This window comes from Syngnathus floridae, chromosome 11 (genome assembly GCF_059516105.1).
Source record: "Syngnathus floridae isolate MCC-2025c chromosome 11, RoL_Sflo_1.0, whole genome shotgun sequence".
Classification (NCBI taxonomy): domain Eukaryota; kingdom Metazoa; phylum Chordata; class Actinopteri; order Syngnathiformes; family Syngnathidae; genus Syngnathus; species Syngnathus floridae.
The window spans coordinates 14,979,761-14,994,253 of record NC_142423.1 but is presented as its reverse complement, the minus strand read 5'-3'; the positions used below and the strand labels follow the sequence as shown (position 1 = coordinate 14,994,253).

At 45.2% G+C, this 14,493-nt stretch overlaps 2 protein-coding genes across 4 annotated transcripts in view; one reads left to right on the top strand and one right to left on the bottom strand.

Annotated features, from left to right (window-relative positions):
* Positions 1-220: 220 nt before the first annotated feature.
* cyp24a1 (cytochrome P450, family 24, subfamily A, polypeptide 1) lies at positions 221-6,317 on the bottom strand. Its single transcript, XM_088389371.1, has 12 exons — positions 5,865-6,317; positions 5,607-5,797; positions 5,428-5,521; positions 5,249-5,342; positions 4,961-5,052; positions 4,303-4,414; positions 3,576-3,721; positions 2,679-2,845; positions 2,138-2,216; positions 1,432-1,629; positions 783-894; positions 221-554 (listed from the first exon to the last, which is right to left on the bottom strand). The coding sequence occupies exons 1-11, from the start codon at positions 6,141-6,143 to the stop codon at positions 784-786; spliced, it is 1,563 nt and encodes a 520-aa protein (XP_088245497.1). The 5' UTR covers positions 6,144-6,317; the 3' UTR covers positions 221-554; position 783.
* Positions 472-14,493, top strand: part of slc12a5a (solute carrier family 12 member 5a) — a 102,735-nt gene continuing 88,713 nt past the window's right edge. The window contains exons 1-2 of one of the 3 annotated variants that reach the window (XM_088389356.1): positions 472-602; positions 10,150-10,528. The gene's annotated coding sequence lies outside the window, so the exon portion shown is untranslated. Of the gene's footprint in view, positions 603-6,633; positions 6,748-10,149; positions 10,529-14,493 lie in introns of those variants that run through there. The other 2 variants (XM_088389358.1, XM_088389357.1) reach the window with 2 other exon arrangements.

Sequence of the window (14,493 nt, the reverse complement as noted above, 5' to 3'; positions counted from 1 at the left end):
GAATGATTTTTTTGAATGATTAAAATATTTCCCTGCGACGAGCTGGCGACCAGTTCAGTGTGTCGCCACCCGTTTGCATCCCCGTGATGGCTGGATTAGCGATAAGCATTTGACCGCTAGAGAGCAGCATTACACAATTTCGTCCCATTTTATACTTAGACGGCTGATTTGAGAACTAACTCCCCCGTCCACAATGACAGATGGAAAAGAACAAGAAAGCTTTGTTATATGTATGTTTTTATTTTGGCGAATAAAATGTCGACATAAAACAATGTACATTGTCATTGCACTTTATATACACAATGAAAATAAACATTTTAACATCTACATCTAGGACGTTAATAAGTTCCAAGACAGCTGCCTACACTCAGTTTGTACACAATAACTGCTATGTTAGCCATCAACAGTCTTGAATAATACTTTTAAATAGGTTTGAGGTATTCATGGCATGATTACATAGTTAGCAATTTGACATCTTTCTATTTACAGAGCAGCAATACAGGGAGTCAGAGGTCCAGCAGAGGTACCATCTTTTCATTGGAGGAATACAACACCTGGAAGGCAAAGAAGAGCTCACAGATTAACATTGGCAAGAGCAACAAGTAAGACACACACACACTCCTGTAACAAATGTCATTGTTGTGAAGACCATGTCTGACAATAATATTTTGTTATTTATAAGAATCTCTGCCAGTGTTTGCATTTTCAAATGATCACTTTTAGACATTCTTAGAAAATCACAACGTCTCGTCACAATTTAGCTACTTTTTCGAAATGATCACCTCATCTCTTGATGAAGGCCACTGGTAGTTCTCTGTTGGGAATCAACAATCCCGAGTGAATCACGTCGAGCCGCTCGTCATCCGTCGCCACAATCTCGTAATCTCGGACCATCTGACAAGAAAGACCACGAGTCAGTGAAAACGTCCACAGAGACCAAAAAAAAGTGGTCCTAAGCCATCAAGCAGTAAGGTTGATGTCAGTCCTGTTAGTTCTACTCTATTCTAGTTTCACTATACAGTCCAAATTTGAATAGTTGAAATTAATTGTAGTTGTTCCATGCATGTTCCTAATAATGTGATCTGAAATGAGGTTAACACACGGGATGAGCCCAACTTTGGCAGCTATTTGCTGCTTTTGTGCTCAGGCCAATGCCAGTATATAAAAATTTTGTTTTGGTGCTGTCTCGTGACATTTTTGTGCCAAGCACCTATATTGAAGTGTGGGGAGCGGCTTTTGTAGTAAATAATATCATTGTAGAACCTGATCTTGTGGCACAGTGGTTTTGGCTCTATCTAGTGACATTTTTGTGCCAAGCGCCTACGTTGAAATGGGCTTTTGTAGTAAATAGCAATATCATTTTAGAAGCTGGTCTCGTGGCACAGTGATTGCAAATGCGTGAGGTGGCTGATGGCAACGTGAGCATCTCACCCAGCACAGCGCCAGCTGAAGCTGCAGCTCGGCCAGCCGCCTGCCGATACACATCCTCTTGCCGATCCCGAAGGGGACGTTGGCGAAAGGGTTGATGGAGCTGTTCTCACGGAGCCAGCGCTCGGGCTTGAACTGCTTGCCGTCGCTGAAGTACTCTTCGTTGGCGCCGATGGCGTGGTAGTTGATCATCAGAACTGTCTGTAGGGCGGCGACAGACAATGAGACTCAGTGTACTCTCATTTATGTGCATTTGGACAATCTAAAACAGGAGCAATATCATAGAATGTGTTATGTCACAATTACGGGGGGGCATTAGTGTTTACTAATGTGGGTTCTCAATTGACTACTTGGGTGACTGGGAGGGTGAATAGCTGTGGATCAACCTCACCTTTGACCCTAATAGCACAAGTGCTGTATGGGAGATAAACAATGCGCTCTTTTCTTTTGCTAATCCAAAGTGCGCTAACCAGACACCTTTTATTTGTCCAATTTGTTGTGTGTGTGTGTTTTTTTCTTGTTTCCGAAATAGTTCCAAAATGACTTGGGCGCTTATGCCAATAGGATAATGATTTGTGGGTGGGAAGGTTCTCCGTCTGGACTCTGTACTGTACATGTTGTATTCACTTGCCTCCTTCAGACATGTAAAGTCAAATGTAAATGATTGTAATCTGCTCATGTCAGGCGTATGGCACGTAAAGCCACTTACTCCTTTGGGAATGGCGTAATCTCCCAACACAGTGTCTTTGTCTAGGGTCCTGCTTGTGAATGGAACGGATGGCGATAACCTGTCAAAGGAAGAGAAAAACAACGCATGAGAATTGGGCCTCATGAAAGTCTAGTGTAGCATGTCTAAGCCGTTTAACAAGAGCTGAACACACGGTCATTCCCCCAAACTGCGTGTAATCTCATATCCTACATTCCCCGGGTGATGTACTTAGGAGCCCTCAATGACACCATGGACGACTTGTGACTGCACTTGAAGAACCCGGCCGGTCATGCTGTTCTATCTCACAGAGCTTGTCACGGCGGTCATGTGCGGGTGGAGGTGGGGGGGGGGGCTCTGGCTTCTTAATCTCCGTGGTACCGCTCTAAATATTGACCCGATGCTCACGTCTTGACTTACATAAGCGCCGTTGTACCATTTGACGTCCAATGCAGACTTTCTGGAAATGACTTTCTCCCTGCAATTGATTCGCTTTTTTTTCTGGGGCGCTTCTGATAATGTGTCAACTGAAAATGTATTGTACCTCATGGACTCTTTGAGGCAGGCTTTGAGGTAGGGCATGCTCTTGAGGTGTTCCCCGCAAGGTTGCTGGTCGGCGGGCACCACTCTTGTGATCTCGCTCAGCAGCTCCCTCTGGGCGGCGGGGTTACGCGACAGGTTGAAAATAGCCCACAGCATGCTGTTGGCAGTCTGAGAGAAATTAAGAGAGAGAGGGGGGGGGGGTGAGACTTGGCACGTTGAGGCAGCCCCTTTCACTAAGTGCTTTTTGCTGTGGGGTCCTGAAAGGAGCTGGAAGTTTTTTTTTTTTTTTTTTCCCCGCTTCCTCAAAGGCCCCTTCACTTCAATTCTCACACGGCACATGTGAGGCACTGTAACTGTAGCACATGTTTGTTTTGGTGCTCAGCTGACTCAACCCTCCCGTTTTTCTACAGGATAGAAAATAGGCGAAAGGTGAAGCAATATTTTTGCCACTCCAGTACAGGATTCCCTGACTATAGCGCAGCTATAGCTCAGATTTTTTTCTGGCTGAGATGACTTGCGGAAATTCCACTTGTACAACATAAGTGTGCAATTTATACCATTTTTATCACGGTAATGTGAAGCGTTTATTGTGGTGGGGACCTTTCAGATGCTAGCAAAAAGTTAGTTAGTGCCCCTCCCTACACACTTCAAATGATAGCTATTTAAACATTCTTCAAATCGAGTATTCTAGCAATTACCCCTCGGATTGAATATTTATTTTGCAATATGATGCACGTGCATGTTTTTGCTCTCACGTTAAATGTGACTTTTAGTGTTTGTGGCTTTAAAAGGCGGGGCCTGCTTGAGCAAATGCAAATGTAATTAGTTGGCTATTAACTTGCTAACCCTCACTTAACGGAGTTGACTATTTCTCCCGTGTTATGTGAATGCATCTCACCGTCTCCACGCCGCCGATCTGGAGCTCGGTGATGGCTGCATACAGCTCCTTTTTGGAAAGGTTGCTGTTGTGCAGGATGTCGCCCATGAGGTCGTCCGGTGCTGCAGGGGCGTCCTGCTTCAACTTCTTGTCGATGTAAACTTTGGCTGAAGAGAGAGCGGTGTACCGTTAAAAAGGTCACAAGGAGCATGAAAAAAATGTCAATGCAAGCGCAGTGCTTCCAGGCATTCGTTTGGGAAAATACTCTATTTTTGGTTTGAAATAGTCAACGGCAACTCTAGCAGTTCTGCCCGTTTCCTCCATATTGCTACATATACTTTCTGCTGTCATAACTGAACTTTTTAGCGGGTCGCTCCTGCGCTCAGCGTCCCCACCGACCTCACTGCGCTGTTACGACAAATATTTGCCAAGTTTGTCCTCTCGTGGGTCACACGGTTTTACCAAATCCCTTGGCTCCCGTTCAAGCATGTACACAAAAAAGTGAGCGTCCAGTTCATAGTGAAAGCTGCTCTGATTGACCGGTTGGGCTTTCTGGCACCACACATTTTTCACCTTCTGACGTATAAAGCGGCTCATGTGTAATAATAGCAAATGTGTTGAATCATTTAACAGCTCAATACAATTCTGGCCCACAAGCCGTGTCCATTCCAGAAGATCTCTCCGCTTTGATTGAATTGCTGCCATCTTGTCGGCTCATCACCTCTGTCCTCTTTATCCGGATGCGTACCTGTACTGAAGATTCGGTCCCAAGCGGCGGTGTGGTCCTGCCACGTTTTGGTGTTGAGGCTCTTGTGGAGCTCCACAGGCGTGACCATCATCATGCCAAACGTGCTCATCATCTGCCAATTGAAGTCCATCCGTTCAGTTAATTCAATCATCACCTTTGCTGATCACTTGTGGTCTTTGTCCACGCTATCAGCCGACGAGCATCCCCTCCGTCTTTTGTGATAGTACATTGACGGTATTGGTTTGCCCCAGTAACCGGCTTCACTGGCGACAGTTTAGCTGGTGAACCCGACGAACTCGCAGCCATGGGAGTACATTCTTTTGGACGTCACGCTCTAGTACACTGTAGAGTAGCTCCCACTGCACAGTTTTATAGACGGTGGACAACACTGCCACCTACAGGACTGTGCTTTAGTTTAACGGACGAGCTCATGTTTTCATGTACAACCAGGATGAACCTTCTATATGTTTACTGCAATAGTGTTTTGCCAATTGTTTTTTAGATGTTTTTGAAGAATTTCCAAAAATTCTGGGCTTTTTATCAGTTGTAAAATTTTACATCACAGATCACGATCATTGTTGTATTTTGCGCAAAAAAGATCATTTTGGTTAAATACCGCTTATAGAAACAAGTGATTTAAAATGAAGCGTGCTCTCACCGTTTTGACGGCGGCGATGAAATTCATGGCCTCTTCGTCAACCTTTTCTTGGAGCAGACCAAAGCGCTTGTCGTAGAGCACCAGACAAATGGCTGAACAAAAACACAATAACATGATTTGCACGTTCCATTTTGGTACTAAAGTAAGAAAAAAAAATCACTAAAGATGCGTCATGGATTCTAGCAATGTTTACCAGATTTCTCTGAAATGGTCATATCGTCAATAAATCGGAAAAAAAAAATCATTTTGGGGCCCCGTAATTCCGACGCATGATAGAATGAAACTTACTTTCAAAAGACCATTTATTGAGTTCGAAGTACAAGTCTTCAATCTTGCCATCTGTGTTGATTTTTCCAATTCTGCTCACAAATTCTTCCATCACCTATTGTAATTTCATAAATACTACTATTATTATTTCATGTCAGACGTCACAATTGAAAAACTCTATTCTCACATTGGAGTCTTACCTCATTGATTTTAACATCCAGCTTCACCACCTCTGTCGGCTTCATCAGCTTCTGCTGGAAGGCGCTCCTCACCCTCTGCCAGTCTTTTCCTTCCCTGAATAATAATGAAAATAAATAAAAATGACGGCACTCCAAGTCGGAACCCTCTCGATCCAAAAGTGAGCCCTCCGCCGACTTACAGGATGAGGAGCCCGTACGCCTCGTCCCGCATGTCCCTGTACGCTTTCCAGGGTTTGATCTCGAGCCTCTGCGGGTGTGCGCCCTCCTTGCGGTACAGCGCCTCCACCAGGCAAGGCGCGCCGATGTGCACTGACTCGAAGGAGCCCAGCTTCATGCGGAAGATTTTCCCGAACCTCTTGTGATAATCCACCTTGGGGTGGGGGGAAAACAATAGCATTAAACCAAATGAAAGATAAACGAGACGAATTCGAGCGTACCAATGCTTCGTGCTGTCTGGTGAGTCCTCCTTTACGCAGGAGTTCCACCAGGCTGCCGACCAGCGGCCAGTTGGTGGGTCCGGGAATGGCATCTAGACTGTGCGCCCCCGAGAAGGAGGAGGAGGAGGAGGAGGAGGCGTGCGGGCACCGCGCAACCTCCACAGCATCCTTCTCCTCCAAGACGCACACCGAGGATGTGGGCTTGAAGTGCTGCAGTCCTACGGACTTCTTCCTCAGCAGCTCCACGATTTGCGGCACTTTTTGGATCTGCGCCCTCATCCTCCTCCTGGTGGGGTGGGTTGGGTCGGCCCGAGAAGATTAACGTAGCTCTCTTATTGACACTTGTTTTTCCCGTCTTCTTTCTTTCTTTCTTTCTTTCTTTCTTTCTTTCTTTCTTTCTTTCTTTCTTTCTTTCTTTCTTTCTTTCTTTCTTTCTTTCTTTCTTTCTTTCTTTCTTTCTTTCTTTCTTTCTTTCTTTCTCTTGCTTTCTTTTAGGCGGGAGGCTTTGCTCGCTTTCCTGGAATTGTCACACCTCACGGCCACATATATACGCCGAGTGGGTTTATTCCGACGCGCACTGAGCCAATCAGGGGCCGGTGCGCCACGGTGTGGCCGCCAAGCCCACCATTCATTTATGGATCCACGTTGAAAGGATAGTATGGCCTCAGATAAACCACGGAAGTGCCCCCTCGCGACCCCCGCACCCACCTTCACCCCTCCCCTCCCCTCCCCTCTCCCTCTTTGGCTTCATAAATAAACATGAGCCACCGTGGAGGTGACGCGGTTCGCGTGGACCGATGCGCGCACCCATTTGGAGAGGGGGACGCAACTTTGGCAACGATACGTGTTACTACTACACTTATTCGTCCGTCACACGCCGTGGGTAAATATTTGAGCCTGTGAAGAGAGCGTGCTTTTCGCGTGTTTGTTAAATGCTGTTTTCCCCGATTTGCTTAAATGATTTGGACACGTTTGATATCACTCTACTCAAGGAACGTCACTTCATCCTGTTTTTGAAGTCACTGTTTTTCACTCAAAGCTTCACTCACGTATAGAGACAATTCCGCATCCCAAAATTGCACAACTTTGTCCAGTGGCGATGTGATTGGCATACCGTCCGTCCAGCCATCATCTGTGGCGCTTGTCCCCCCCCCCCCCCCCCGCGGCTGTCAGACAGCAGGACTTTGTATGATTTTTGTCCCCCAAATAATGCAAATTAGCAGGAAATTGACATTTGAAAGTCATTTGGGAAATAGTTATTGTTTTATTTGATGAAAAGCATGTTCAAACTTGTCTTTTTTCATGGCACAATATGCCATCAGGGTTTCAGTCCAATTTTGAACTTATTTTATTTTTGCATGCTATATATAACATATCACATTTGAAGAAGTGACTGATTTAGTAGGATTGATCTATTTATGGTCACTGTAGAACGCTGTACATTCATTTTCTTTATGACACACTCCTTTTAACTGCATTACAGTAAACTACAAAGTTTTGAAAGCAACAAGACTGTAAACTCTCCCTCTCTGTTCTTCATCTTCATAAGCCAATCAGGCAAAACAGCATGACAACCCGTGTCCAGAACTCTGAGGTGGGGCCAGGTCGCGTTCTCTGTCCTGAACTGTCCGAGGTAACTCAGGCAATGTCATGGAGAGCTGGGACATGACGAGGGCCTCCCCCCCCCCCCAAGTCACACAGAAAAAAAACATGTTTTCTTGGCCTGTTGTGCAGAGGCAAACACAAACTACGCAATAGCCTTGGTGCTGACCTTGAACACAATGAGTGAGTAATGAGACTTTATCGCAGTAATAGCGTGTTCCTGTTTTGAGCAAAACATAGTGTTTTTGTCAGATGCTAGGGTTGTGCAATTCCATCCCTCACAAAATGTACTTTTGGTGTTATACGCAACTCAACGCATGTGACGGACAAGACAGGACAGGACTTTATTGAACTGAGGATGATGATTGCTGAATTCTCGGGGTCACTAACGAGCAGAGACAGGTTGCGTGACTCGATTGCATGGGCGTGGCTGTGAAGACTTGACCTCAATGAGAGCGGCCGGCTGGGTGGCACTTGACAACGCAAAGCATCCGTCGTTCGTACCGCAGTCGAACTGAATTTGGCGTTCATCGGAAAAGGTTGCAGTGCCCTCTTCAGGTCAAGGAAGAGATCCGAGTGGAAGAGCCCAAGTAAAGTGAAGTCTTGTTTATGAGTGAGCAGGAATGCCGTGGCTTTTGAGTTGGAGTCATCCATTGATGACTTTCAAAGAAGCACACATAGAGTCAACCACGAATTAGATTGGGAATTTTTGGGCCTTAAAAACAGAGTCAACAGCAACGAAGGAATGTGCTTGAGTTGGGCGCATGTGCTTTTGAGAGGATGACTGATCATTTTTGATTGAACCCTGTGGTGTGTTTTGTGCACAGATGAGCACCGACTGATAGGCAGGATGATAAGTGTGAGTGGATCCTGATAGGAGGGCCCGCTGACCCTCTCGTGCATGCAAACCCAATGACTCGAACCCTGTCCAAATCGACCGACGGGTCAGTGAGTTCGCCCATTTGAAGCGGCGACCGGATCGGGGTTCGGGTAGGGGGCCTCTACGCAGGCCGTGCATGTGCACATAGATTGACATTTGTGTTTGGAAAGCGCAAGTGCACGTTCATGCTGCACCACACACACACACACACACACACACACACACACACACACACACGCTTGTGGAAAAACGGCACGGAGGCCACGCTATTAGCCGGCTTGTTGTTCTCACCGTTGTAACGGCTTTGTACAGTCACAGCGCCGAGCTCTCGCATAACAAGTGCTGACCTAGAATGTGAGGTGCCCCCTTGGCTCCACCCCTTCAGAAAGTCAGAATGAAAATATTTACTACAGAGCAACGACAGCAGCGAGCGGTGGTGAAGTCATGCAAGGAGCTCCACCTTCCTCTCGCTGCCATCTTACACAACATATAGACTTCCTTGGCGCACGCTCGTAAACATGTTGTTCAATTTGGTGATAGCGTCTTATCTGTTGTATTGCCTGCCTATCAAGTGCTGTGCCGAACGCTGAGGGGTGACTGAGGTGAAACACGGGCGCAGAGTTCACTGAGAGTACAGTTACAGAGTTCTGGGATCCAGATGAAGCAAATCGACAAAAAAGACAAAAACTGCTGCACAATGCATGCCAGGCGACTGGTGGCAATGTCTTGCTCGTCCTTTAGGGTTTTTTCGCAATGTCTTTTGGCATACTTGTGGGGTTTACAATTTGATATACTCTCCTAAGAGTTGGACCTTTTAGGTGGTCAAAATGTTATGTTGTTTTTTTTATATGATGAAAAAGCAAGATCCAAATCAATACCTTTGGCCGGTTAGAAAGCGATCGAATTCTAATTAGCATTGACCATATTTTTACAGTGATTTCAAAATTGTGAAAATGAACAACTAAAAACAAGACAAAAACAATCCTACATTTCTTCCCCAGATGAAAACTACAAAAACACACAAATGTGATAAGAAATAAGAGTTTGTATAACTTTAACAGTGTAAAACATAACTTTCATTATAAAAAAAAACTAAACCCAGAGTATAAACATCCAAAACATCACAATCGAGTGGCTAAATCAATGCTGTCAACTCTGTCAACTTTGCGTTCGTTTGTTTGTTCTTTGATTTCTTTATGAGTGTCAAAATTCTTGGCATGCAGCCAACACTAATATCATCAAATGTAAAAGAAGGAAAAAAAAAAACCCCTAACAATCTGCCAGAAGCTATTGACATTATACAGAAAGTAGGTCATTTCTAATTATGGAGACGACGGCTCGAGCTCAAAGGAGACTTCCGCGAACCTGCCGACCCCAAATCTGGTTCAGGATTCCCGGGTCAGAGTAAGAGCTGGCGCCTTGCTTCTTTTCCGGCAAAGTGAAGACAATTTGCAATATTGGTAATGGCAAAATTTGGCACAAAAAATGATATGGCGCGCCGCACCTGGCCGCCGGCCGGGCCTTGAGTTTGACACCTATGATTTAGAGTCGCACAACATGGAGCGTACCGACAAGCCCACTTCCAGAGAGAGCTGTAAGGCAGACCCGCTAACCACTAGGCCACCGTGCTGCCCTCGTATCATCCTATCAGACCAAAATAAACACCACGTGACGTTCTCTCTCGTCCGTTATGTCACCTTTGCCACGGCGGCCGCTGTCAACTCGTTTATGACATTGTTGGCGCACTTGGCTACTCTACGACCTGAGTCTGCGGGGTGAATTTGTCAACGTTTTGACCCCCAGATACGCAGTGTACTCCCGCGGCCTCCCTTGGTCAACTTATCGCCCTGCTGCCTGCCGGCCTGCCTGCCGTCCTGCCGTCCTGCCTGCCTTATCACAAAAACCAAAAGTCCCTTTGATGGATGTCAGCATGCACGAGTGCACTCGTTGCACCAGTAATCAATCGAAATTAAATAAGATAAGTTCCTGCTTTGTCCCCATGCATTTTCGGAGCTGTCATCCATATGAATTCATTGTAACGTAAGATTATGTTTGTCAGATGGCGATGAAGTGGTTTTGAAAAGTACCCGCCCTGTGGCATCATAAGGCGCTGTTTCTGTCCAAGGCACTCGACCGTGATTGATCATGTGCCACCGAGGAATGCGAGATGTGTAAGGTGAAGGTAAACACAGCCTACGCTCCAACTCATTTTTGCCCCTGTGGTGGTGCAATATTTGACTTTGAAAGTAATATACATCGTACTGTACATACATATGGCTTTGATAGGACAATTAATTATAATCAGCGTGAGGAATGCACTTACGTATGTTCTCACTGCAGAATGTAGCATTCATGTAAACCTTTGGCATGTTTAAGCTTTCTTTTGGACTTGGTTTTTATTCTCATTTTTAATCTGCAATTTTTCATCATACAGCAGAACCTCTTAACCTCAACCTCCCCAACATTGGAACTATTTGAACAAGAATGTTGACAATTTCTGAAAAAGTATCCAGAAGTTCTAATTGTCAAATAAGTCACCAAGAATTCTGATTTTATTCCAACTGTAAGAAAAATGAAATCATTCACCTACAAATGACAAAAATTATGTTTTACCAAATAAATAAAAAAAATCACCTACAAATGACAAAAAAATACTTTTAAATAAAAAAATTATATATATATTATTGGGTAATGTCTTTTATAGACTTATAGAAAGTAATATGTGCTAAAATGTGACTTAACTAGATTGCCTGCGTTGTTTGCAAAGAGTTTATGAACCTGCTTCCCATGAATTCCCTCCCTCCATTTTCTTTCTTATGGGAAAACACGCACATGTTTTGGAAGTTGTAGCGTATCGGCACGGCTATATTGGGCTCTTTTACGAGAAATGTGTTTTCCAAAGAATTCCACCACGTGAAGGTCAGCACTCCCTCGACGCTCCAGCGCGCCACTCCATCCATCGTGTTTTCCGTGAATGAAATGCACTTGCTTGTGATGCCGGTGACACGGGAGTAGGCGATATATCCGCAGGCATTATTGAGGTTCTTCGCGGCGGTCTCCCACCCCCTTTCAACGTCCCCCTTTGGGCGACGCTGAGGGCAAGGTTGGGCAGAGGTTAAGCATGGCAGGAAATGACTGGTCGGGGCCAACGCTCAGAACACACACGCTCGTACTCACAGTCTTCCTGGAAAACACGTGTGGCTTCTGATTCATAAAGTGAGAGTGAGCAAACAGCGGAGCCCCAAAATGACGGGGTGGGAACCAGGGGGCTTTTCAGGAGCAGGCCCAACGACGTGGATACACATCCCGCCACTCATGGGCTCAAAAACATTCCTGAGCCTCCAGTAAGGCGATCGGGTTTCATTGGCGGCTGACGTAGTCAACACCAGAGCCCGGCAACTCCAAAGTCGGCATGAAAACCATCAAAACAAGCGTGTTGGAACAATGCGGAGGCTCAAATAAATCTCCTGCTAGCATCCAGAGTGGAAAAGTGTGTGTGAGGTATCTGCATGTGGGCCAGTACAACAGGCAGTTGCGCTTATCGCAACCTTATTGCTCCCATCTTGTCAGCAGATGATGTTGAATGGCCTTTCCCTTGACTTTGATTCGACCTTCATGTCCTAAACAGGATGATGGAGCTGATTAAGGCTCCAATCGATGACAAATCTCAAGTGGCGACACTGCCGTTTCGCATTTGTTTTGACGAGATTGAGCCGGGTGAAGTGCGGGAGGCATCGGGACTTGTTTTTCTCCAAGGCCAAGAGACCATGTGGTAAAGTTTAGGGTGCCACGTTAATCGCGCTTAATGCTCGTAAACAGGAAACAAATTGACTCGGTACGGCTCAGGTACGTTGCGTCGTGGCCGACCGACCTATGTCGGGTGGATATAAAAAACATTTACACAGCTCTGGTAAAATGTCAGGTTTCTGTGATATTAAAAAAAAAATAGACCAAATCCCTCTTTTAAAACCTTTTCAACCATGAATTAATGTGAGTTATAAGCTGTACACCTCAATTGAAAACAAAACCCGAAACGACAGCCGATAATGTGTCGCAACTACGTCGCAACTTCACGGTGTTAGCTAGAGACGAAAAAAGGGAAGCCGGCAGGAAACGCCGCTACTTCGATGTAGAAAAATAGCTCTTGTTGTGGTTTTGAATGCCGAAATTGTAAAGATATATCAAGTCCCAGCCTCTGCCAGTGATGAAATGTTGAAGTGTTTGTGACTTGTGCGTGTGTTGTGCGTGCATGCATGTGTGCGTGTGTGTGTGGGTGGTGGTGGGGTGAGTGGGTTGATAAGGAGCATCACTTTCCTTCTTGTTGGCACAGGGGAGGTCGACCAGTGCATGTTTTTGAGCTCATTCACTCATTTACCGACACTACACCAACCCTATAACCCCCCTCCCCCCCCCCCCCCCACACACACACACACACGCATTCACCCCCTCCCACACACACACACAATACACAGAGGTTGCAAGAGTTCATAACAGGGTACACAGGGACCCCTCTGAACTCTACATCTTGGCTCCTCTCCAAGGAATATCTCACCTCGGAAGCTCACAACAGCAGGGTCTCGGTGCCCTCCGTATGCCTCACAACACGCATGTTCACACACACGTACACTCACAACAGTGTTTAAGAAAACAAAACAAAGCACGGCAGTTAACACAAATTCCAAAACAAGCGAAGGCGATGCTGAGTGCACTGAGCACATTTTGAAGCCCCCCATTTTTGATCAGGCCTCAATGACCCCTGGGCGACATTGGGTCCAGACAGATGTGGTAACAAGACCCCCCCCCCCCCTCGAGAGGAGGAGGAGGAGGACTTTGGAAACATGATGTGAAGATGATAGGGGAAAAACAAGGATGTGGTGAAGAAAAAAACAGTGGGAACGATGCAGGCTCACACAGAAAGTCATGGATGGATAACACACACGCGCGCATGCACACACGTAACACGCAAACATGCACACGCACGCAAACGTGCACACACACACACACACACACACACACACACACACACACACACACACACACACACACACACACACACACACACACACACACTTCTCAATTTTAAGAGTTCTACTGTTAAAAAACAACAACAATGAAAGCATTTATAAAATAACAACATGGAATTTCCTCAAAGGGACACTACGGCTATGGTAGTCCATTTTTTTCACTAACAATTCTAAAAAGAAAAAAAAAAAATGCTGTCATTTGTTGTGCAATTTTAACCATGACATTGCACTTCACCAAATGGAGATGGAAACAATTTAAGCTGTTGTTTATTTTCAGACATTAGTCTTTTTACCTTATTTTACCGTCAACTTTATTGGAGATTTTTTTTTCGACAATTTACCTCCCGCTCGCTGGCTGGCTGATTGCAGTTATTTTACGCTCAATTTCAAAGTTGTACATAGGAGAAAAACAGTTTTGTTTTGCATTTTGCTTCGTACTGTCCCAGGGTGAACCAAACTGCGACCTTTAAACAAACCTTTAAAGAAAAAAAAGAAAGAAAGCGGGACACTTGTTTTTCCTGATGTGGTGAAGCATTCCACGTGGAACATTTGTCCCTCGTTAAAATCATTGGCTAATATGGATCGGATTAAAAAAACGCTACCACTGGTAATAAATAAGCAAAAAATAATTGGCTGCATCTGGACACTTTAGCCTCCATTTCCACAAGTGGCATGTTTGCTTTTTATGCACACACTTGGACCTGTTTCCTGCAGGAACTCCATTATTGTATGTTAAGCTTACCATTTGTTATCATTACTTCCAACCAACGTGGAGGCACTGCCAAATTTGGCCTTTTCATCGTAAATCATGCCGTTTTCTCTCTGACTCACCGCTGCAGCGTGTTTAGTGTATGCACTGGTTTCTCGGAAATGCCTTTAAATCATTCCAATGTGACAAAAACATGACTGCTCGTGTGTGTGCGTTTGGGAGAAGACATTTGAGCCTGGAATGAAACGGGTTAGAAACACAAATGTTACATAACATGATGATAAAAAAAAAAAAACACTGGCTGCCATCACTTTACAATATTTACAATAAGAGTTCCCTTATGTTTTGGTGGGGGGAAATGACGTTATGCATATATTGTGAGAGCTACTGCCAATTTAGTAGGTCACGTTGAAG

Excerpts from the sequence above, each read along its gene's own strand:
- cyp24a1 (XM_088389371.1), bottom strand. The coding sequence starts at position 6,143 with ATGAGGGCGCAGATCCAAAAAGTGCCGCAAATCGTGGAGCTGCTGAGG. Across the intron at positions 3,722-4,302 it reads GGACCGAATCTTCAGTACAG|CCAAAGTTTACATCGACAAG; the intron begins GTACGCATCCGG and ends CTCTCTCTTCAG. Across the intron at positions 2,217-2,678 it reads TGCCTCAAAGAGTCCATGAG|GTTATCGCCATCCGTTCCAT; the intron begins GTACAATACATT and ends TTCCTTTGACAG.